Consider the following 25,552-nt stretch of genomic DNA (forward strand, 5'->3'; position numbering starts at 1 on the left):
TTTCATGAGCTTTCGAGATTTTTCATATAATTTTGTGATAGCATCTGTAGTCTTTAATATGATCGTGATAATATTTTTTCTTAAAAAAAATTGATTCATGTGTCATAAAATTAAAGCATCTATGCTTTGTCCCACTAATGATTAATGGCAACACACTAACGCTTATGTTGCGACTGTTGCATACAGTTTACTCCTATTGGAATCGTGGAAATATTAATGGTTTTTTTGTTTCCATGTGTAAATGAAGTTGCGAATCTTAGAAATTAGGTCCACTACATTAGGTTGATGGAAGAGAAGGAAGAGCTTGCGTGATCAAAGGATATATGACATGATTGGCGTCTCAATGTCTTATGCTTATAGTAAAGCTTCAAACTCCCAAAAATATTTCCTTTGTCTTCTCCATCATTCTCCATGATTGGCGTCTCAATGTCTCAATGTCTTATACTAAAAAAATATTTCCTTTGTCTTCTCCATCATTCTCCTTGAGGTCATAAAATAATGATCATAGTTTGAGGTCAACTTATCAAACGTTAAGTATTTTTTTAGTATAGTTAATTGTATTATATGACCTCAAACTATGATCTTTATTTTAAATTAGTCTATAAACTTTTTTAAATTTCATCCTAAAACTATGACTCTCATTTTAAATTAGACCTTAAACTTGTTAACATTCCAATTTCATCCTCAAACTATGACTCTTATTCTAAGTTGGTCCCCAAACTTTTGAATCTTCCACTTTCATCATTGAATTCATCACACAACCAAGCAATAAGCCAGCCACCACTGTTTAACAGAATTTGAGCAAATCTTAGGTGTCTTTTGTTTACGTAGCCAATCAAATGTTTCCGACTCAGACTTCCATAGCAAAAATGGTTTTTCTCATATTGTTGCTTCTACTAATGTTCAAAGCATAGAATCCGGGATACCTAGGGGAAGTATTCTATTGAATCGAATAAAAAATTTAAATTAATCGAATTAACGAATCCTATTTTTAACTCAAATTTTATTAAAAATTTGATTCAAGTCGAGTTATTTGACTCTCTGTTTAAATTCAATTGTAAATATTTATAATGTTATAATTTTAATTGATTATAATGTAAACATCTTTCTATAACCATGTAGTATGATATAAATATGTATTTCTTCATATTCGATATATATATATATATATATATATATATATATATATATATATATATATCATGCAGAGTTGAGGGACTTGACTTTAACTTGATAATCAATCTACTTATTACTAAAATTATCGAATTATTTGAGACCCTTTTATAACTCAAACTTTCAAACTTCAATTGATGTTCCAAGAAAGCCTAAATCCTCGATCTGAAATAGGTTTTAACTTCCCATTATTAAAGTAAATCATGATAAACTTAAATTAATTAGCCGATTGAAAAGGAATCCAAAACAGGTCATATTTGCAGTTCCATAGGGTCCTAAGAAAGTACCCAGATTTAGCAAATCGTATCATATCAACTTTAGTTTATGGGAAAAAGACAAGAACTAGTCAAGCAAATATACATGAGTTGCACAACACAGACTGTCAAGTAATTCATCACAGGACATCTTTAATCACACTTAGCTGGTCTGGTATGGTATGCTATGTTCTTGGAGCAGTAAGACACAATTTGATACCCCATAAATATACAAAATCTGGAAAGTTGAATATGCAATTTTAGCTATCACTTGTTGTAAAAAAAAAATACAACAAATCATCACCACCTTAACGAGAAGATAGTACAGTTCCTCACTAAAAAAAACCCATCAAGATATCAGAATACATAGCAGCAATATCAATATGTCCAAAACATTAAGACAGTCAACAAGGAGAGGAGACTCCCAAGAAAGACAACAAGCATTTAGTCATAAAAGCAGGAGAATTTGTTAATTTGACTTAGGTCATACTACAGGATAGAGTTGATAGACTGTTAGTTGCTAAAAGAAAAAAAAGCTCCCCTGCCTGTTTGATGCTGCTACTCGGCACCTCCAAGCTGATGCTGAGATAAGATCCCTCTGCTGCCAGCAAAGCATGAGTGAAGTCCGTCGATTCTCGGCATGAAACCCCCTCCTTGAGCCCTCTTTACTACACATTCTGCCTGAGTTACAGAGAAGTTACTGAATGTTACAGGGACAAAACCAGCTGAGGATAAAAATGTCTTCCAAGGGGGCATTTTCTCAGGTGCATTCAGTCGTCCCAACACAGTGTTTTCAATTCGTGGCACAGGAAGGAACCTTTCAATCTTGTTGACAGCATCAGAAGTCAGCTTAATGGCATCAAGTGATTCTAATAGGTCTATATATGACTGAAACGCATGGACAATATGCTGTCGGAATGGAAGATCATTTCTGTCGCACCCTTGGTCTAAAGACACCATGATTTTTGGGGAAAGCTGCTTCACAAAGTGTAGAAGATTAGGCAAAGCAGAGGGCTGATTCGAAGAAGACCAAACCGGAATATTCACAGCCATCGCCTCGTTTCGATTTGAATAAAACAAGGGTAAAGAGTAAGGGGTTTGAACTAAAGCATCGAAATTAAGCATCTCAAGCTCAAAACTTAAACCAATCTCATTAGCAAATTGTGTAAGATTGTCACGCATAAGCCCAAGCTCATAGGATGGTGGGTTGAAGGTGAGGCAACGGCAGTAATTCTCAATGAAGCAGATCCTCTACTCCTCAAGGGAAGCTCCTGCATAAACGATGCCCACTGGACACCAAATCCAATATCAAAGTCCACAATGTGAATTCGATCAGCACCATCAAGATCTTCAAGAAGAGCCTGGTTGCAGGTAAAATTTACAAATTGGATAACCGGAGAGACTTCAGAGAAGATCTTGTAAGACCCCATTTTGAAGTAACTGCAAAGCCTCCTTGAAGTAGAAAGCAGCCCTTTGAAGGTGCTTACCCACTGGAGACAGTTGGTGATTGAGCCGCGCCAATATCCGTTGCGCGGTAGAAAAATTTCCAGTCCCTACCAACTCTGCAGCCTTGTAAAGAAGTTCGAACAATGTGGCTTGCTGTTGCTGGTGTAACTGGTTCAGATGCTGCTGCTGTTGAGCCATTCCGTCTCCTGGACTCAACACTTCATCTTTTGCCACCATCGGCGGTATCTGCTGAGGAACAAACTGGAAATCCTGAGGAAACCACATATATTGTTGTTGCAGCTTCTTTCTAGTAAACAACTCGGGCCCGGAATCAGAAAATGAGAATTTTGGGATCTGAGAAGAAAATTCTAAGTTACCAGGATTGACACGCTTTGGCAAAGGCTGAAGGAGGTGCTGTTCTTGAGGTAATGGCCACGAAAAGTTAACCCAAAACCCTAAAATTTTACTTCTTTTGGACTCTTCAGCTTCCTGTAAATGACGAGCTAATGTGGGACAATGGAACTGCATTTCCAGAACCTAGTATCGACCGAATCGCTGATACTGTCGGAAAGGTAAGAAAATTTTGTATTTTTAGCCTTCATTTTTGTTAAGGATTGTGGGATCTTGGATTATTTAAAGAAGACTTTTTTTTCTTCATTCTTATTCTTATGCTTCGTTTTTTTCTGGGGGTAGTATGAGGCATTAGCTTGGATGTGTGGAGGTTTGAGCATCTTTGCATCTTTGGGATTATTGGCTTGGTGGAATGATAAGGCCTCTAAGATTCCATTCGTAAGTTCAAATCTCTGACTTGATTATTTGATTTTGCCTTAGTTCTTCAATTTTCTTGGTAGTTCTTGAATGTATTCTTTCAATATTAATGTTTGTAGCTTTGGTGGTGTTCTTGGATTTGTTTCAAAATGGGATAATAGGAATGTAGGATACTGATAAAACCAAATGGTATCATAGTGTTACTCTTGTCATCTGCTGATTGATTTTTAACTTCACGTTCAAGTGAGTTATTATCCCAAAATAGGGGGATACCTTAACTACTCAATTTAGGATGGAAGATATTTCGTTGTAGAAGACTCTAGCCCCTTTTCTCCATCAATTGAGAGGAAGAATTTTGCTCAGGTTCACAATATAAAGACCTTGTCCTTGGTTTTCCTTGCTTTCTTATCTGATGAATTGGGAAATGTTTACGGAAATGCATTTCCCCTCTTTGATGTATTGGATTGTTGAGGCAGCCTTGACAATGTATTTCATGATTTTCAAGAAGCCCTTGTAGGATATATCTTGATTCTTGAGAATATGTTAGCACTGCCATATCACTTGAATAGATATTTCAAAGTTCTTGGGAGTTGCGTTAGATAGTTTATGGTAAAAGAATGAAAACCACTGTTTACTTGTACAATTATATATTTTTCTTTTCATAATATATTCCAAAAATCTTCTTGAGAGTTGAAATTGAGAAATTTAAACAATAATGCTTCTACTAGAAGAATTGAGTTTTCCTGCTTGCATGTGGTTTAGTGATACCTGTTTGGAAGATTCCTTTACCACATCCTTCTTTTTATTTCATATGGCATTTAATTCCTTTCTTCACTGATACATCATTCAGCATCTCATGTTGTGTATTATTAGTAGTGAAAACGTAATTAGAGAGAAGTAATCTACATTTCATTTGGTGTAAACTTAATGACACTGCTGCTTGTTAGAATTTAGTTTGTTACAGTGTGAAGGGTATGTTACTTGCTGGCATACAGCGAATGATATTTGTCATGCTGAACTGTTAAGCAGGCACCGAAGGTATATCCATATGACAACCTGCGGGTGGAGCTTGGTGGAGAACCATAAGTAGATCCCCATGCAAGTTATATTAAGTTGTTTCACTTGTGTCCTCTGCTCTTTATTTGTTTACTTTTGGAACTTAAATAATGGGTTCTTAGGGTTTGTTGCGTAAACAAATATTTTGAAATTTGAACAAATAACCCAGTGTTCTTTGGTTCAAATGTTCAACTTTTTACAAGATTGACTTGACATCTCGTAAATATGTGCTTCATGGTCATTTTATTATGAGTAAATTCTAATTTGGTTATTGATTTAATATAATTTTTATCAATTTTAAGTATCTAAATGTTATTGCTATTTGTTCTTAACATTTGATAAAGAAATTAATGTGATGGTTAAAAAATTAGTATAATCTTATAATTAGTCTTCGGTATTTATGTTTTTTAATCATTTTTATCTTATCTAATAAATATAATTTTCTAATCAGATGATATGTGTTATCATTTAATTAGAGGAATTTGATAGCGTTCTTTATTTAATTTAATAAGATTGTTTCCACTTGTCATATGTTGATATGTCATCAAAATGAAGGGGAATGGGCACACCCTAACCACTAGGTCAAATCTCATAATAATATTGATTTATATATTTTATATTAAAAAATTAAAAATGATCAAGTGAGGTCTCAAACCTAAATACATTATATTTAATACATTTTATACTCTAATTTGATCCATTTTAGTTTTATATTTTTTAAAAATTTAAAATTTTAATCCTAATTCAAACACCTCAAAACGTTAAATTATTGAATAAATTGTTGGACAAAATATACAAGAGATTATTAAATTAATCTTAAATGATCATTTTGGTTGTTAAACTTTTAAAAAGTTATAAAATAATTATAAAATTTTAATAAATGTAATTATTATTTTATAAAAAATAATAATTATTTTTATAATAATTCAATAAATTAATTTGAATATAATTTAATTATCTCAAATATATTTGAACTTAAAATGTTTCGCCATGAAATCCATACGAATAAACTAGGGTAGGAAAGTATTCATTTTATGTTTGTAATAGATTATCATGATCTAGTCATATATTGAACCATATATGGTGACAATATTGTCGACCACTGCAACCTGTTTTGTATTTCAGTACTCAGTACGCAGTCGTGGAAAAACACAAATCAACCTTGTCTTGATTCACTTGCCTTAGGTTTAAAGATATAACTAATGTTGACTTCATGGAATTTCTGTAGTATATATTATTTGTGGAGGGAATTCTATTTGCAAATGAGGGCACAATTCCAAATGATTTCTGGTGGGTTCCAGCCTCACCCGTGACACTTCAATCCAGATGTTCAACCTAATCTTCCGTTGGCAACATGACAATAATATGATTGAAGATTTTTTTACTTTATTGTATTTGAATGTCACAATTTATAGGAGCAAAACTGGTTTTTTTGCAGCAAACAATAACACATTGCAAATTTTTTGAGGAAAATAAAGGACGGACTAAAATAAAATTAAAATAGTCATGATGGTCGTAGACCATTTACTCAGGACTTAGACGAAAAATTATAATTGATAATTTAATGATGGTTGACCGGAGTTTAGATCTTTAATCTTTATCAAGGGAGAAAGAAGGAAGATATGGAAAGTAGTTCATATCTCTCTAGATTTTGGATCAGAGGTTTAGTTTTGATGTCAGGTGTGGAATCATAATGGCTATTTGTAAATTGACGAGTCCAAATGATACAATCAATCGATAATAGTTTTAGTTCTAACAGATCATGTGGGTCACTAGAGATCATATCAAGAGATCACAACTTTTCAAGAGGCGAAATACTCTTAAAACCTTATATTAGAGATATTTTCTTGAAATTTTAATGACATAAAAATTCTCCAAAAATTTTGATGTGCGAAGATTAATCTTACGAAGGGATACAGCAGAAATCAACGCATCTAAACTTGTATAATTACATCAGATTTTACATTGTCATGCGTCACAAATATTAATGATGAATCTCAATGAGACCATTGGTATTTTCTTTTAAGGGAAAGAATTGGGAGTTCCCTCCAAACTCGAAACCATTCCTTGGTGTTGGATTGGGATCATTAGCTCATTATTACAGTCAATTTCTTACTGTAAGCTCTATTGGGATATTGAAATTCAAGTTCAATGTGAATGGTTTTCAGTAAATTTAGAAGAGAAGCAAAAAATTAGAAAAGAAAAAAGAGAAAGATGATATTCTTTAGTGACTTTTTGATTAACATGGCTTGACATCATGCAGTCGAGATTGGAGTATAGTTCAGCCAAAACAAAACAAAAAATATAGCGGAGGATCAACATGAAGGTTGCATATTTTTGTAATTATGTACTTCTGAATCTGTATCCATTTTGTCTTCAGCAGTTAGCTGTTGACGTTTTGTAACTATCCTACAGAGAAATTAAATATTTTGTAAAATAAAAGGAAACGAATTAAATACTTGTAGTATTATCTGTCATTGTTTAGAATACGGTGAACACAACACAATGTTTTTACATTAAATTTTGTGCGTTTGGTTCAAAAATTAGCTTGATTATGCTAAGTGATTTCAAGGCCCCATTTTCTCCCATGGTTAGAGTTTGGGATGCAAGCAACTTAATCTTGTTGATGCTTTGGTTTGGTGTTTTCTTAAGACATATACTGTAAATCGTGTTGTTTGATTGACGTTAGGTGTCATATTTTGAAGAAATGAGAGACATAAATCCATCATCGAAAAGAAATCGTTAAATGATTTAAAAGCGCAACTTTACACATCTTATTAAACATACATTGTGAGAATAGGATAATGAGGTCATGACAAATAATATTAAAATGATCTTTTAATTGTTCGATTTCATGTCAAACACATCAATAAGTGAGATAAACAGAATGAACAATCGTAACGATGGCTTGTGATGAAAATGTCACAAGGTTAAATAGTAACATTAGAAATGGCTTCAAATGTTTGAGAGATGGCCTCTTGAAACACTATAAAAGCCCCTCCCTTCACTCCAAATTCCCCATCCTTAAACCATACTACTCTTCAACTTCTACTTGAGTGAAGAAGCTCCCAAGGTTTGAGAGATGGCTTCAAAGAGATCAGCATCACTAGCACTATTTTTTGCACTCAACATTCTCTTCTTCTCTCTAGTCAGTGCTTGTGGTTCTTGCCCTTCCCCCAAACCAAAACCAAAGCCCACTCCCTCCCCATCTCCTGCAATAGGCAAATGCCTCAAAAATGCCATTAAACTAGTCGTATGTGCTGAAGTGCTCGGTTTGGTCAATGCCACCGTTGGTTCACCGCCGGTTCAGCCATGCTGCTCCCTTATCCAGGGCCTTGCCGATCTTGAAGCTGCTGCTTGTCTTTGAACAGCTATCAAAGCCAACGTTTTGGGCATCAACCTTAATATCCCAGTTTCCCTCAGCTTGCTTCTCAACATCTGCTCAAAGAAAGTTCCGACGGCTTCCAATGTCCATAATCACTCTTTCGAATTCCTCCTCTTCTTGCTGTTTTTTCGTGGTTTTGAAGTTGTAATTAGTTTCCTCGTGGATTGATAGTGAATAAGTGTGTACTACTTTTATTTCTTCAAGTGTTTTTCTTTGGGTTGTTTGTATCTTTAAGGAAGAGTTAAAGACTAGTATTATGTGTGCTTATTTGAATGAACCAACATTCGTTCCATCGAGAGTGGAAGCTTGTCAAAATTTATCAAATTGTCATGCTATATTCTCCTCAAGTCTCCTGATTTTTATTGGAAAAGACGGCCATCTAGCATTGTTTATATATTTTTTGTTGTACCTTCGCATATTTCCGCTAGCACTCTTCTACTCGAGAAGTCAAAACTTCTGAAGTTTTTCTTAAGATATCCTTTGACTCATTCGGAGCTAATTCCTTCCATTTGAATACAATTCTTTGATATGATCATTGTTAATTCCATCAGTACTGATTAGTTATAATATCTAACAAGTTGGATCTACCCACCTGTCAACTTATCTTCAATCCCTATCAATTCTAAGATTCACACTAGCCACTCTACTATCTGATATCAAAACTGAAAAAGAGGATAAGAGACCTGACACATTGTTCATCATATTTTATAATCCTTTTCTTTTGTGTCTCCATACTACCATCAATTTATAAAATTTATGTTAAAAAGTGAACTTTTTAAACTTAAGAGGAGACAAATTTATAAAATTTTGTGGAGACGAAAACTGTTAAAAACTAAACTTGTTTAAGTACACTTTGGTTGGTTCATAAACTTACTTCATTAAATAGGAGAATTATTAATAAAATTTATGTTTAAGTTATGATGAATATAAGTCCTATAAATACGTACCATAATGCACATTACAAAATGCGAAAAATAAAAGAATATCATTTTTCCAGCAAAGTGACATTATAGTTAGATTATGGAGAAACTTTTACTTTCATTTTATTATCCTCTTCTTACGAATTACAACTACGATAGTTGGTCTATTTATGTGAAAGTAATTCTTGGATCACAAAGTTCTTGGGATATTGTTTCTAATAGATATGAGGTATTTGAAGATGAAACAATCTTGAATCAATGTCAAAGTGATACTCTAGAAAAGAATCGAAAGAAAGATCAACATGCTTTCTCGATACTTCATCAATGTTTGGATGACACCTTTGGAAAGGTGGCCAGTGTAACAACCTCAAAGTAAACGTGCAATATTCTTATTAAGTCCTTTAAGGGAGAAGAGACAGTGAAGAATATTCATCTATAAACATTGTGAAGTGAATTTGAAGTACTTCACATGAATGAATTAGAGATCATATTTGATTATTTTTCTAGAGTATAAATTGTAGTTGAGCAATTGAAGAGGAGTGGAGAAGAAATGCTCAAGATCTGAGTAATTGAAAAGATTCTCTGTTCTTTAAATTCAAAATTTGAGTACATTGTTGTTGCTGTTGAAGAATTCAATGAATTAAAAACTATGTCCATTGAACAACTAAGTGGTTCACTGTAAGAAGGGGTGTTCCAAAATACCGGTTGACCGGACCCGGTTAAAAAATACCAGGTGTTTATTTTGAAAATACTCGATTTTTCGTGTCGGGTACTCGGCTCGTTAAATTTTTTAGATTTTCATATCATGCCCGAGTCACAAAATATTGCTTAATCGGGTACCCTACGACCCGATACCTGGTTTATTATATTATATTATATATATATATAAATTATTTTTTTAATTAAATTTTTATTTATAATTCTCAAATTATTTCACTCTAACATTCAAAATTCCTAATTTCTTAAAATTTACCACCATAACATTCTAAATTCTTGATTTCTTAAATTATTTCACTTTAACATTCTAAATTATTTTTTAAAATATTTAATTGATCTTCAAAACATTTGAAATTTAGTTATATTTTTTTATTTTAATTTTTAATAAATTTTCTTTCAATTATGTAATTTGAATTTTTAAACTTTATTTGTGAATTATATATTATAGACCTTTAAATTTTAGAATTTTTCCATATAATTTTTTAAAAATAATATAATTTAAAGAAAAAAAAATAAAAAAATTATATAAATCAGGTTCTTGTGACCAGAAAATACATGTACTCGACTTATGGGGTACCTAGATGTAATGGGTCGGGACACGAGTCAATATCTTGGTATTTAAAAATTTTAGGTACTATTTGGGGTACCCAAAAATACAAGTACCCAGTCTTGAACACCCCTAACTGCAAGCACATGTGGAGAGATTGAACAGAAATAAGACTGACTGTATAGAGCAAATCTTATGTGTAAATAAGGTGTGTCTAGTCTAAGAGGCCCTGAAAGAGGAGAAATTCTGCTGTGCGGCGCCTAAAAAACGGCGTGACCTGTTAAACAAGTGATCGGTTAAAATTTAGACCGGTTATATTATATTATTTAACCGGAAATATTATCAATTACAATAATATATTAGGTAGCGCTTATATAATGTAATAAATAGCGCTTATATTGACCTATTTTCTAGATAAATAGGTATATTTAAACCGGTAACATTGTAAATTTACCTATTACATTATAATTATCGGTTTTGATGTTTTTGGGATTGATTCAATTTTAAATGTATCGACACTTTATGCGTGCACCTCGTTGTGCTTTCATTTTGGGAAAAAAGTATTGACGCATATTTAAAGAGTGTCGATACATAATGTAAACCTATTTGCTAATTAACCAGTATATTTTTACCAGTTACATTGTAAATTTACCTGTTTCTGAGTTTTTTTCTTTGAGAAATTGATAACATGGTGGGTTTTCCAATGTTATTCTTTTGTTACTGCAAAGTTTTTGTTCTTTTCTTATTGGGTTTTGCTTAAAATATCCAACTTTTGTATTAAAAAATGAAAATTCTGAAATAAAAATGACCACACAAGCACACTTTTTTACTACCGATTTTGTCATTTCGAGACCGATTTTGTCATATTTTTACTTGTTATATTGTTATGGATCGATACATTTTTATAAAGTATCAACACTTTATTGGCGCTATAACTTCTTTTCTTTTAAATTCCAAAACTGCTGATACTTATAATAAAGTAGCGACAGTTTCAACATATACAGTAGCTCTTTACCGGTTTTGTCATTTCGAGACCGGTTTTGTCATATTTTTACCTATTATATTGTTATGGATCGATACCTTTTTATAAAGTATCGACACTTTATTAGCGCTATAACTTATTCTCTTTTAAATTCCAAAAGTGTCGATACTTATAATAAAGCATCGACACTATCAACATATCCGGTAGCGCTTTACCTGTTTTGTCATTTATAGACCGGTTTTGTCATTTTTTACCTGCTATATTGTTATAGATAGATACATTTTTATAAAGTATCGACACTTTCAATATATCCGGTAGTGCTTTACCTGTTTTGTCATTTATAGACCGGTTTTGTCATTTTTTACCTGTTATATTGTTATGGATCGATACATTTTTATAAAGTATCGACACTTTCAATATATCCAGTAGCGCTTTACATGTTTTGTCATTTATAGATCAGTTTTGTCATTTTTTACCTATTATATTGTTATGGATCGATACATTTTTATAAAGTATCGACACTTTCAATTTATCCGGTAGCGCTTTACCTGTTTTGTCATTTATAGATCGGTTTTGTCATTTTTTTACATGTTATATTGTTATGGATCAATATATTTTTATAAAGTATCGACACAAACCGGCAAGCTAAGTTTGCCGGTTGCCAAATTTTTTAATATTTCTTCATGATTTCCACCTATTACATTATTATTACTCGATATTTCTGGCAGCGCTTGTCGCAACCGTCTTTCGGTTGGGCCTCGGAATTGGGCTTCGACTTGAAAAACGTAGATTGGAGTCGCCACCGATCATTTATTTAAAAATAAATGGGTTGATCGGATACCCTATTTCTTACATGATCTGCGTCTTACCAGAAATATGTCGGGCTCGGGAGTCGGTTACGGTCAAGGAAGGATTAGCACCCTTGAACCGCCCTTTCGGTACTACGTAATTTCCAGTTGTCTTAATTAAGAAAATTGTAATTTTAAATTAAAAGGTAAAATTTGATCATGAATTACTTACCTCTGATTAATTGACGAAAATACCCTTAAAAAGTCATAAGATGTGTTAGAGGGAAAAAATGAATAAATGAAAAAAAATGAAGAATAAAAATAAGTAAAAAAATAAAAATAAAAGGAAAGTAAATAAATAAATAAATAAATGAAATATTATATATATATATATATATATATAAATGAGTAAAATATAAAAATAATAATCATAACAATAATGATAGTAATATGAAAATATAATAATATATAAACAAAATAAAAAAAACCAAAACCAAAAATAAATAAATATATAAATCAAATATAAAAGTATACATATAATGATAATTGGCTTATAAATAAACTATTAAAACATACATATATACGTATAATGATAAAGTAAAAAAAACTAAATAAAGATAATTACAATATATATATATGGTAATAATACGCTTATCAATAAAATATTTAAAATATATATATATAAATAATATTAAAAAATAACCAAATGAATATAAATAAATAAAAAATATATGTATATATAATAATAATATATAGTGTAAAAAAATCAATTGAAAATCATTAAAAAAACATAAGTATATATATTTATATAATGACAATAATGTAAATAATAAATAAATAAAAATATCCATACAATAAATAAAAGGACTAATATAAAGAAAAATAAAGATTGGGGTCAAATTTGAAAGACAATTAACGTTGATATTGCGCATTAGGGGGATAAAAAATGAACACGCCTCGGGGTAGATCTAGGTTCGAAACTTTGAAACCCCACCCATTTTTTGTCATCGGCGCAACCTATGTTTTGGGTTATTCGAACCAAAACTCAAGAAAAATAACGTGCATATACGAGAAATGAACGAATCAAAAAAAATGCTACCTTTTATTTCTTTTTCGAATCGTTTACAATAGCTTTGCCTTTGTATTTTCTGTGTTTTCCTCTGTATTTTGTCTGTAAATCGTGTGTTACAATAGTGAGTTACAATGGCTATTTATAGTGCTTGTGGATCCTATCTTTAGGAGTTTAAATAATAGTATAACTCTATCCTATTTTTAGGAGTTTGAATCCTAGCAAAATTCTATCATATTTTTAGGAGTTTGAATCCTAGTAGGACGAAAAGGTGTGTTGACAGCTGCCCCTCTTTGCTCATAGTCGTGTAACGGGGATAGGGAAAAGATTAAAAGACACACTTTTCATTCGGTGGAGTTGAAAATTGACTCTGATGTTTCAATAACTCCCTGTCGAATTGAGTTACGGATGACTCCTCCGTCGTGAAGCCGAGTTCATCTTGAAATGATATGAAATTGAAGCCGTAGTTCGGAATTTGAATCAGCACGTGGCTTCTCGTTGCCCTTCGGTCTTCTTCTCAGTTTAAAGACCTTGGATCGAAATCGAACTCAGAAATCTTCATTGACAGATAGCTTTTGCTTGAAAATTGTTGATTGTCACTAAAGCATGGTTAACCCAGGTCCTCTTCTCGACTTGAAAACCTCGATTGCAACCGGAAAGTAGTGCGATTGATGTGTCATCGAGCTGAATGAAATCGAACTCGATAATTTTGATGGCAGATAACCCTTCTAGCCTTGAGTTATGCTGTAAATGATGTGCCTTGGAGTTGAGCGTAGTCGAACTCGAAGGTCTTTGTTGATAGATACTCCTTCTTTGAGTTGGATATCCTTCGTCGTGAAGTTGAAATCCAATCTAAAGATGGATGATGCTTGTGTGCACAATACCGTTCGTCGTGAAGTTGAAACCGCGGGTGACCCATTCGTCGTGAAGTTGAGCCTGAAATTGGATATCCTTCGTCGTGAAGTTGAAATCCAAGTAAGTAGCATTGTTCTGAGTTCAATATCCTCCGTCGTGAAGTTGAAATTGACACTGAAATTGGGAAATTGTTTATTGAAAACCAGTGGTCCCTTCGTCGTGAAGTTGAACTTGCGTTGTCTGGAGTCCAATATCCTTCGTTGTGAAGTTGGAATTGGCTCTGAAATTGAGAAGTTGTTTGTTGACAACCAGCGGTCCCTTCGTCGTGAAGTTGAACTTGCGTTGTCTGGAGTCCAATATCCTTCGTTGTGAAGTTGAAATTGGCTTTGAAATTGGGAAGTTGTTTATTGACAACCAGCGGTCCCTTCGTCGTGAAGTTGAACTTGCGTTGTCTTGAGTCCAATATCATTCGCTGTGAAGTTGAAATTGGCTCTAAAATTGGGAAATTGTTTATTGACAACCAGCAGTCCCTTCGTCGTGAAGTTGAACTTGCGTTGTCTGGAGTCCAATATCCTTCGTTGTGAAGTTGAAATTGGCTCTGAAATTGAGAAGTTGTTTGTTGACAACCAGCGGTCCCTTCTTCGTGAAGTTGAACTTGCGTTGTCTGGAGTCCAATATCCTTCATTGTGAAGTTGAAATTGGCTCTGAAATTAGGAAGTTGTTTATTGACAACCAGCGGTCCATTCGTCATGAAGTTGAACTTGCGTTGTCTGGAGTCCAATATCTTTCGTTGTGAAGTTGAAATTGACTCTGAAATTGAGAAGTTGTTTGTTGACAACCAGTGGTCCCTTCGTCGTGAAGTTGAACTTACGTTGTCTGGAGTCTAATATCATTCACTGTGAAGTTGAAATTGGCTCTGAAATTGGGAAGTTGTTTGTTGACAACCAGCCGTCCCTTCGTTGTGAAGTTAAACTTGTGTTGTCTCGAGTGGCAAGATATCGTCCGTCGTGGAGTTGAAATCGCGGATGGCCCCTTCGTTGTGAAGTTGAGCCTTGACTTGAATATCTTTCGTTGTGAAGTTGAAATCCGAGTATTGTATGTTACGGGTGGACACAATTCCCTTCGCCGTGAAGTTGAAATCGTGGAGACCCCTTTATTGTGAAGTTTGGCTTCGAGCTAGATATCCTTCGTCGTGAAGTTGAAATTCACTCTCGAGAAAATTGTGTTGTTTCGAGAGAAACTTTCAATCTGTCGAGTTGGTCGAAGTGTAGCTTCTTGCTGCTGAGTTAAACAACCAACATGAATCTTTAAAGGTGCTTTTGAATCGAGTATCCTTCGTCTTGAAGTCGAAACTTGACTCTAAAAGCTGCAAAAAAGTATGCATGTGGAAAATGATAAATATGATGCTCTAAAATGTATGCATAAGATGCATGTAACATGAATTGGTTATATTTTATCTCCTGAAAAAGGTCTTATAATTTGCATTAGGATGTTGAATCCCCAAATGATGCCCCAATATAAAAAAATACCCCAATATTTGATGTTGAATCTTCAAAGATGCCCCAAATATTCCTCATTTCTTGCTTCAGCATTGATTCTAAGCATGAGTTTTGTGTCTAAGAGTTACACGTCATTTACCAAGATCCACTCTAGAGAGAATGTCTTGTTTGAAAAAAAATGTTTTTCTTTCTCTTTTATTTTCAAAGTTCTGAAAATATCAATAAAGAGTTTCGAAAGATGTTTAATCAAGAGTTTAGAAAGATGTTTAATTAAAAGTTTTGAAAATATTGTCCCTTTCACGGTTTTACAATTGAGGCGAATCATAAAACTAGAGTTCATCGGATATCAAAGAATTAATTACAATGTTAATCCTTCAATAAATTATAGCTATTTAACAAGTGTCAAGATCAAAGCTATCTTTGGGAAATGGTTAAGTAAGGAAATGATAAAAAGGTCTCAGGTTGTTGTGTTTGGTCAAAGGTTTGGCATTTGATGCTCATAGGTTTGGTATTTGATGCTCAACGGTTTGATGGGGTAGCTTGCATGCTCCTCTACTGGAAGTGTTCTCTGACTCCCAACCTTCGTGGTTATACTCGGGTTGTGTAATGCCATATCAAGGAATTTGTGTGATCACCTCAGTTGCACAATTTTTATATTCGAGCTGCCTTTTCAGGTTTTCAACTCGAACCCTCCTTTGGTTTTAAGACGTTATTCAGGATTTACGTTTTGAACCCCCTTTGTTATTTTTCTCTACCATACATTAATTACATTGTTTTTTGCAAACAAAGATTAATCCTGATGGGCAGGATGAAATTTGAAGATAGTCTATTCTGTTTAGAAATCTATGTATGATTAGAAGGGACTTTTAAGGCACGTAATGTAGGCCAGGGTTCATGGTTATGAAAGAAAAAGATAAATAGGCCCAAACAAGTGTTTCAGGGTGTTGAACCAAGGATCAATTCATTCTGATGCCTTCAATCATGTCTTGCTCAAAATGTCTCTCTCTTGATGCTCTATGATCTTCAAGTGAAGTGATTCAGTGATTCGGGAATGTTTGTGCTTGATCAATATCATAGTTTGAAGCTTGATGTGCCATTTGTCTTTAGGGAATCTTTGCATGTGCTTTTTGTCCCTTTTTCTTTTTGATTTTTGTTCTTTTTTTTGTTTCTCTTTTTTCTCTGTTTTTTTCTTCTTTTTCTTCTTTTCTTTTTTGTTCTTGATTGGATACTCGCACTTGCCATTTGGTTCACTTTTGGATCGATTTCTTCACTCATGTGAGTAGATTTCTTCCACATTGCCCCCTAGTGTGGAGGGTGATCCTTGGTTAGGGTTGAATCAGAAGAAAAAATACTATAGGCTCAAAAGGGGATACAAGGGATATATATTTTCTCCTGTTGTGAAGGGATAAAGAAAGAAAGCCATTCATCATTTCATACATGTAAGTCTTCACAGAAGAGGTATCCCAGGGGGATAGATTTTCAGGATTAGTTCTATTCATATGAAAACAATGTAGTTAATGCATGATAGAATTATTTCGAATGAATTCTTCTTCTTTTTCCCCCAGATGTCTCAATGTTCAAGCTCCCCGCGAGATGCCCCAAGTTGTGTCTTTAGAATAACGCTCATGTTCAGATGAACAACTCAATGCCTTGGGTTTTAATGGTATTAAAATGTCAATTTTGAGTCTAAAAAGATAGTTGTGTGATTTTATTGACTCAAAGAAAGGTATGGGTGTATCGAAAAGATAAAGGCAATGTTCAAGAATTTGGTCTTTTTGGTAATAACCATGAGTTATTTTGGGTAAAGAATCGAGGTATTTTATTTTGGGGTTTGAGACAGGATAAGAAAGGTCTAATCTTATCATATGTCAAAAATCTGTAATTCTTGAAGAATTAAAAGAATCCTTAATTCATTTAATATTCGAAGAACTAAAGATTAAAATTTGTTCAATTTCTCCACCTTAGAAAGTAGCATAAATTCAATCCTTTAAAAGATTAAGGAAACATGAAAGATCAAAGAAGTGTTCAAACAAAGCAATCCTCTAAGTGTAAATGGTATATACCATGCCCCCTTCTTCGGTAAGCGCCTTACAATTTTCAGATGAATGTTTGGGGCTTCTTATGTGGCAACTGTAAACAGCTTCAACATCGTAGTCCTTAGGATATGTGGACTCTTTTTTCATATCATCCTGGCAGGCTTTGTCCTACAATCAGCTGATCAGGTTCCCACTGTATTGATTTCAGCTTTTTCTTTAATTGTTAAAATCTTGCTTCAATATGGTGTCATGTGGTTAAGACCACTTCATCGAATCCTCCATAACTTAATTTCATGTTAGTGAAAATGCTTAAAAATGTAGATGAAGATGCAAAAATGCAAAAATGCAAGAATGCATGAAATGTTTGAGGCATTGATCCAGAAAAGTGTCTATTATTATAAATAATCTGTACTTAGACAAAAATGTTTTATCTTGTAAGAGACGTAAAAATAATCAAAGGTACATTCGGACTAAATCCTCTAGACCCCGAATAACTTCTAGTAGGTTGACAAGTCTTCTGTCTTCATATGTCATTGGTTGTATGCCTTGTTGGACCATTCCAGCTTCCCTTGCCAGGCCGTGTAGATAACGAGTTGCCTTCTGTACTTGATCCAGGAAGTCTCGGATGACTGCGTCTCTGGCCTTCACCCTTTGTTGTGCTTGCTCCCAACGGAAACGCCACTATAAACATCCGTCGAAGGGCACTATCTGAAGCTTGCTTGCTTGCTTCTTGAACGCATCTACAATAGCTTCTAACTCAGTTATTGTTTTGTCATCTCTCTCATGTTGTTTCTCCAGATCAGCCATCTGGATTCTCAAGCATTGGTTTTGATGTTGACTGCCTGCTAAGCGCTTCTGGGCAATCTTCATCTGTTCCTTCCAAGCTCTCTCATTCCAGTATTTAGAAGCCACTTTCAACTTGGAGTTATCCTTGACTTTATCTTGATACCCCTTTTTCAAGTCTTCAAGCTCTAAACGGACTCTTTTTTGTTCTCTTTCTAGTTTGTCTGCTCGATCTTTCTGAGAGTCGGCATCTAGATTCCACTGATAGCGCTCAGCCTCAAATTCCTTTATCCTCTTCCCCAGCTTATTGTTCACAGATTCAAGCTCTGTTTTGGCTATCTCAAGTCCATAAGGGACATGCCTGAGATGCTCATCCATGGTCCATGTGTCCTCACAGTTTGGCACCGGGGTGTTGTCATTTTTTCGCAATCTTCGCCACTCTAAATAGTCTAGGGTAAGCATATCTCTGGCAGCCACGACATCCATCCGGGATACTTTCTTCCATGACTCGGCTGCCTCTTTGATCCTCTTCTTATAACTGTCACCGTGATACACAAACTCTGATGTAGATAATTCGTATGTTGCTGGGATAAACTGACGTGCCCCATACTATCTAAGTGCCAACAACGGAGCATACCCAACTTCACCCTAAAGTCCAAGTAAGGTCATAGTGTAAGAATCCCCAAATCGGGAAAGAACATCACTGAAGAACAACCAGAGGGCTCTCCAAGTAATATCCCGGTCCTGAAGATGAGTGAAGTCCTTCATCCATTCTTCCTTCGAAGCGCCTTCATGCTATTTCATAGTGATGAACTCTCCCAATGGTGAATATGTAGTGCTGAATCGGCGGTAGGCAACCCCGTTAGTCTTCCAGAAGTGGCTATGAATCCAGACTTGAAGGAGCTGAACACATCCAATGAACCTTCCTCCACTAGTTTTTCTGCAATGATTAAGAGACCGAAAGGTCTCGGCTAAGATGGTCGGCGTTGGGTTGACTCGCCTTGGAAGTTGTTCAAATAGTTCTACTACGGTTACGTCGATGCACCCCAAGGTCTTCGGAAAGATAATCAAACCGTACAGACCCAGTGCAAAAAGATCTATAGTCTTCCATTCATCAGGGTGGTTCTTCATTAGTTGCTTTATATGGATCCACTCGATTCCTTCCCCATTACCTTTGTGTCGAAGTCGATCAGTCACCCATTTTTCATCAACCCCTGCAATCTTAGCTAGTCTGTTCTTGAAAGGCTAACTCTTGATGTGTTTGATATATGCCCTCTCTAGTCTGATGTTTTCGCAGTGCAGTAGGGTAGTATATACTCTTCAAATGTGGGCACCATGTCCTCCCGGTTAAAGGTGAAACAACTATATCCCGGGTTTCAGAATTGAATTAATGCTCGGAGCAGGGGCTCATCAGTCTTGACATGGAGTAAGAGGACAATATCACCATATCGTTGGCTGAACTTCTGCTTTCTGTCATTCCCCCAATTGTCCCAAATATTTCGCAGTTCTTGGACATCATTTTGTTTCAGGCTGACAGATGCGTAACTAACAAGCTTTGACACATAATTTCCCTGAAGACTGTCTCCCTTCTCTTTCTGAGTCTTCTCGGACCATAGTCATGCCTCAGCGTTTTTAATCTCTTGTATTACAACACCTTTGTCCATTAATTCGGATTTATTTTGTGTTTAACAAACGTTTTTTAAGGATCAATAACCTCTTGTTATGATGCAAATGCTAGAAAACAAACACAAAGGCAAAAGGATTAGTAAAATAAATATAAAAATAAAATGACGAAAGAAAAAAAACACAAAAAAGAAAATGGTTAGGGTAAAAATATCTTAGGTTTTGGAATGTGGTTTCGGGGTAGGCTCTAATTCTCCATGGTTTTCCGGTTTAGGTTCTAAAAACGGTACCCGAGTTCTCCTTGTTGGTGCCCCCTTGGGCTTGCCAGCCCCTTAGTCCTAAACCCATCACAGGCTTGTGTGGACTAAGTTAAACTCGAGAGGACACATTTCCTTATGCCCGCACGGTGAATAAATTCACACGAAGACATAAGGTATATGAATCCCGAAGGCTACTTGCTAGGCCCGCACGGTGAATAAATTCACACGAAGGCGTCGCTTTTACCCCCACTTTAAGATAGGGTTTATAGCTCAGGTATAGAGCCTTAAATGAAAAAGATTTGAAGGCTGAAATCACGAGAAAACTATTAGTACAATTATTTACCCGAAAATATAATCAAAAGTAAATAAAAAAGGATCGAAATGTTACCTTAAAATTTAAACTTACCCTTTTCGTCAAAAAAACAACTGAAATTACCTTAGCCTGACTCACTTACCTGTCCCCAGCAGAGTCGCCAAGCTGTCGCAACCGTCTTTCGGTTGGGCCCCGGAATTGGGCTTCGACTTGAAAAACGTGGATTGGAGTCGCCACCGATCATTTATTTAAAAATAAATGGGTTGATCGGATACCCTATTTCTTACCTGATCTACGTCTTACCAGAAATATGTCGGCTCGGGTCGGTTACGGTCAAGGAAGGATTAGCACCCTTGAACCGCCCTTTCGGTACTACGTAATTTCCATTGTCTTAATTAAGAAAAATTATAATTTAAATTAAAAGGTAAATTTGATCATGAATTACTTACCTCTGATTAATTGATGAAAACCCTTAAAAAGTCATAAGATGTGTTAGAGGAAAAAATGAATAAATGAAAAAAATGAAGATAAAAATAAGTAAAAAAATAAAAATAAAAAGAATAAATAAATAAATAAATAAATGAAATTAATATATATATATATATATATAAATGAGTAAAATATAAAATAATAATCATAACATAATGATAGTAATATGAAATATAATATATATAAACAAAATAAAAAAAAACCAAAACCAAAATAAATAAATATATAAAATATAAAGTATACATATAATATAATTGGCTTATAAATAAACTATTAAAAACTACATATACGTATAATGATAAAGTAAAAAAACTAAATAAAGATAATTACAATATATATATGGTAATACGCTTATAAATAAAATATTTAATATATATATATATATATAATATTAAAAAATAACCAATGAATATAATAAATAAAAAATATATGTATAATAATAATAATATTGTAAAAAAAATCAATTGAAAATCATTAAAAAAAAACTAAGTATATATTTATATAATGACAATAATGTAAATATAAATAAATAAAATATACATACAATAAATAAAAGGACTATATAAAGAAAAATAAGATTGGGGTCAAATTTGAAAGACAATTAACGTTGATATTGCGCATTAGTGGATAAAAAATGAACACGCCTCGGGGTAGATCTAGGTTCGAAACTTCGAAACCCACCCATTTTTGTCATCGGCGCAACCCACTTTTTGGGTTATTCGAACCAAAACTCAAGGAAAATAACGTGCATATGCGAGAAATGAACGAATCAAAAAAAATGCTACCTTTTATTTCTTTTTCGAATCGTTTATAATAGCTTTGCCTTTGTATTTTCCGTGTTTTCCTCTGTATTTTGTCTGTAAATCGTGTGTTACAATAGTGAGTTACAATGGCTATTTATAGTGCTTGTGGTTCCTATCTTTAGGAGTTTAAATAATAGTAGAACTCTATCCTATTTTTAGGAGTTTGAATCCTAGCAAAATTCTATCATATTTTTAGGAGTTTGAATCCTAGTAGGACGAAAAGGTGTGTTGACAGCGCTAAACCGAATTTGTCAAATATCTTTTAATATATCCGGTAACGTCGTATATTAGCCATATATTAGTCCGCATTTCCTGAGACAATCCCCTGAAAAAGAATTTGGATGAAGTAAAAGATGCGGACAAGAAACAAGGGGTTGCCAAAATTTATTCAAATGTAAAAGACCAAAACTCATCAAGAGGTCATGGACGTGGAAGAGGAAACAATGAGAACAAAAGGTATGAAAAATCTCATGTATAATATTATAATTGTAAAATTTTAGCCAATACGCTTCATAATGTTGAACCAAAAATGAAGACACAGGGGAAAATGTAAACTTGATGAAAACAAAAGAAGATATTGATGAGGCTATACTGTTATTTGCTCTTGAAAAGGGAGAATCAAGATGATGGTTATTGATACTTTGATATTGGTGCTACTAATCATATATGTGGTGATAAAGTAAAATTTATAACATTAGAAGAGTATTATGGTGAAATGACATTTGCAGAATTTTCCAAGATTGAAATCAAAGGCAAATTTGTAGTTTTAATTTATCTAAAAATTGGTGACAAAAAATGTATCACAATCTTATACAATGTTCCAAAACTAAAATGTAATATTTTAAGTTAGAATAACTCTTTTAAAAAGGTTATGAGATTAAATGAAAAATCATAATCTTACTCAAGTGACAAAAATGTCAGACCTATTGTAAAAAGTTTCTATGATAAGAAATCAAATATTCTTGTTGAATTTTAAAATCGACTCAACCAAGTGTATGAAGGCTTGTGTAGATGATTCTTTTTTACTGTGACATATGAGATATGGTCATTTAAATTTTGGTGATCTTAAGTCTCTTGGAGAGAAGAATATAGTTTAAGGTCTTCTCCATAAAACATTTGGAGCAACTATGTGAATCTTGTGTTATTAGCAAGCATGAAAGGAAGAGCTTTCCAAAGCAATCACCTTCTAGAGTAAGAGTGTCACTCTAACTTGTAAATGCAGATCTATGTAAGCCTATTTAGTCATTTTCTCTTGATAAAAGTAATTATTTCTCTCTTGATAAAAGTAATTATTTCTTACTTTACTGATAATTTTAGTAGGAAGTCATCGGTCAATTTTCTTAAAAAAATTTAAAACCTTTAAGGCATTTGAAATCTTTAAAATAATGGTGGAAAATCAAAGTGGTTATATGATCAAAGTTTTAAGAATTAATAGAGGAGGTAAATTCATATCAAAAGAGTTTGATATGTGTTACCCAAACCATGAAATTCATCGTCCTTTAATCATTTCTAGATCTCCACAATAAAAAGGTGTTGCATAAAGGAAGAATATAACAATTCTAAACACTACAAGAAAATATACCTTTAATGACACATGAACGATGACACACACTAATTTATGACTTGCAAAAAATGTGTGTCATAAAAAAATGTCACGTTTCTTAAAATCTGAATGATTTATGACTTACAATAATGTGTGTCATATTTAATAGTCATAATCCAAAAAATTTGCAAAAACACGGAGTACACTTTTTAATTGTGTCATCTCTAAAAGTCGTCTTTTAATTTCCCCCATGATTTTCATTTTCCCGCTTCTTCCCCCCTTGATAATCAGTTCACGCCTAATGTTTTCCACTCCTTTCATTCTCTCCTTTTCTCTCATGCTTTTCATCCCGATGCTCTTCTTCTTGTTAGGCCCGAGTTTGAATCCCCAGCCTCTGCCGCCCATTTTCGCCTCCGATGAACTCGACGATCTCCATCTCTTCCTCTGTGCCACCGTCTCTCCCTCCGCCTCGTCTTCACAATGATCCCACTCTCCTGTTCACTAATACCAATACGATTTATTTTCTTTGGTTTTATGTTTAGTTGTATTTACAACTTTAAACAGACGAACTGTCCCTCTTCTTCTTCTTCTTCTTGTTTGTTATGTAAATTTCCTCTTTGTTTTGGCTATATATTTGTTATCCGAATATTTGTTTTATTGATCTACGTACAAATTAAGGAGTCGTTGTTGGCTCTTCCTTATGGCGAGCCTCCTCAAAAAACGACTCTCCTTTTGCTTGCTTAAGCCTCTTCACTTCTCCTGGTAACCAAAAAAAAACATCAGTAAAATAATGGGTTTCTTTTTACTGTTTGATTTTGATTTAATGGATTGCTTTTGAAAATGGGTTAATTCGTTTGGTTTTGCATTTTAGTTTTAATTGAGTCGTAAAAAGTGTTGGTTTCAATCAAGTGAACGTGAAGGGGAAAGAATAAAGTTGTGACTTGTGAAACATCTGGCCTTGGGTTTATAGTGGTTAATTGATAGTTTTGTCAGTTAGTCGTTTTTGTAAGAGAAATTTGGGGAATTTATATTTGATTTCGTTGCAATTTGATTTCGTTGTGTTTGGAAGCCTTTGGACAATAGCCTATGAGGATTGCTAAGGGTTTTCTAATGCTATGATTCGAATATATACAAATGGGCGCGGCCTTCTTAAAGGGTTGTTTCGTTGGACCAAATGTGAGTATGGATATGAGCATGTTTGTGTTAGGAAAAATTAAACAGTCTGGCATTATGGGTTTATTAGATGCACCTAAGGATTGTGATTATGTTTTTGATTGTAGGGATTAAGGAGGCTGTGGTGACTGAAAAAGCTCGTGTAGCATTGGGACCATATTCTTAGACCATCAAGGCCAATAATCTTTTATTTGTCTCTGGTTTTCTCGGTCTTATTCCAGAGGTTTGTGGCATGTTCATTAAATGTTCTTCACATGTTAAGCTTGCATTCCTAGCCTATTTTACTTGGACTCGTAGTAAATGTGTCGAATATGTATATTTTAAGGAAAATGAAGAGTTCAGGTGAGATAGATCCTAGTTTTCGGTTATATATGCATTGTGCTTATCATTTGTATTGGTTTTCTATTCTAGACTAGAAAGTTCATCTCAGACACTGTAGAAGATCAAACCGAGCAGGTATCTTACTTTTATGTGAACTAATTTTTCATAATTTTATAGTTGAATGCATGCTAGTGACTGAATTTTATTTGTGATTATATAGGTACTAAAAAATATGGGTGAAATACTGAAAGATAGTTGTGCTGACTATTCCTCGGTGGTTAAGACAACAATTATGTACAATTTTTGCTTCCGTTTTTGTTTGGTATATGTTGAGAAGGTTTGATAATAAAAAATCAATAAGATCTTAATTGGTTCTTGTGTTTCCTTTGTACAGGCTAGCTGACTTGAAAGACTTCAAGAAAGTAAATGAGATCTATGCAAAATGTGAGTACAAAAGTTGAAATCCTTTTTTCGTTGAAAATTATATGGTTTCGCCAGTTTATCTTAAACCTTGTATTCATATACAAAATTTATAAATGAAAACTAGTTCATCATTATATAACTTGGTATTTGAATGAGTTAATAAAGTGCAGTAGACTTAACCCTTGAATTCTCATATGGTATACATTGGGTTTTGTAATCAAACGGCTTGTTTTAGGTCACACATTAATCTGAGCATTGCATCGAAATTAATTTCAAAAGTTATATGTTCACAGTGTTGCTTAATTTGATTAAATTTTTATGTTTTC

At 33.8% G+C, this 25,552-nt stretch overlaps 1 protein-coding gene and 3 pseudogenes across 1 annotated transcript; 3 read left to right on the top strand and 1 right to left on the bottom strand.

Moving 5' to 3' along the window:
• Positions 1-1,639: 1,639 nt before the first annotated feature.
• Positions 1,640-3,311, bottom strand: LOC120172015 (annotated as a pseudogene).
• A 17-nt stretch (positions 3,312-3,328) lies between these two features.
• LOC120172072 (NADH dehydrogenase [ubiquinone] 1 beta subcomplex subunit 8, mitochondrial-like) lies at positions 3,329-4,860 on the top strand (the record flags this gene model as incomplete). The annotated part of the gene is made up of 3 exons (XM_039179640.1): positions 3,329-3,445; positions 3,567-3,662; positions 4,671-4,860. Coding segments are annotated over 3 exons (270 nt in total), but the record flags the coding sequence as incomplete, so codon positions are not given.
• A 2,879-nt stretch (positions 4,861-7,739) lies between these two features.
• On the top strand, positions 7,740-8,250 carry LOC120172073 (annotated as a pseudogene).
• A 13,938-nt stretch (positions 8,251-22,188) lies between these two features.
• LOC120172074 lies at positions 22,189-25,264 on the top strand (annotated as a pseudogene).
• Positions 25,265-25,552: the final 288 nt, after the last annotated feature.

The sequence above is a fragment of the Hibiscus syriacus genome, unplaced genomic scaffold (assembly GCF_006381635.1).
Source record: "Hibiscus syriacus cultivar Baekdansim isolate YM2019G1 unplaced genomic scaffold, ASM638163v2 tig00111841_pilon, whole genome shotgun sequence".
NCBI classification, from domain to species: Eukaryota; Viridiplantae; Streptophyta; class Magnoliopsida; order Malvales; family Malvaceae; genus Hibiscus; species Hibiscus syriacus.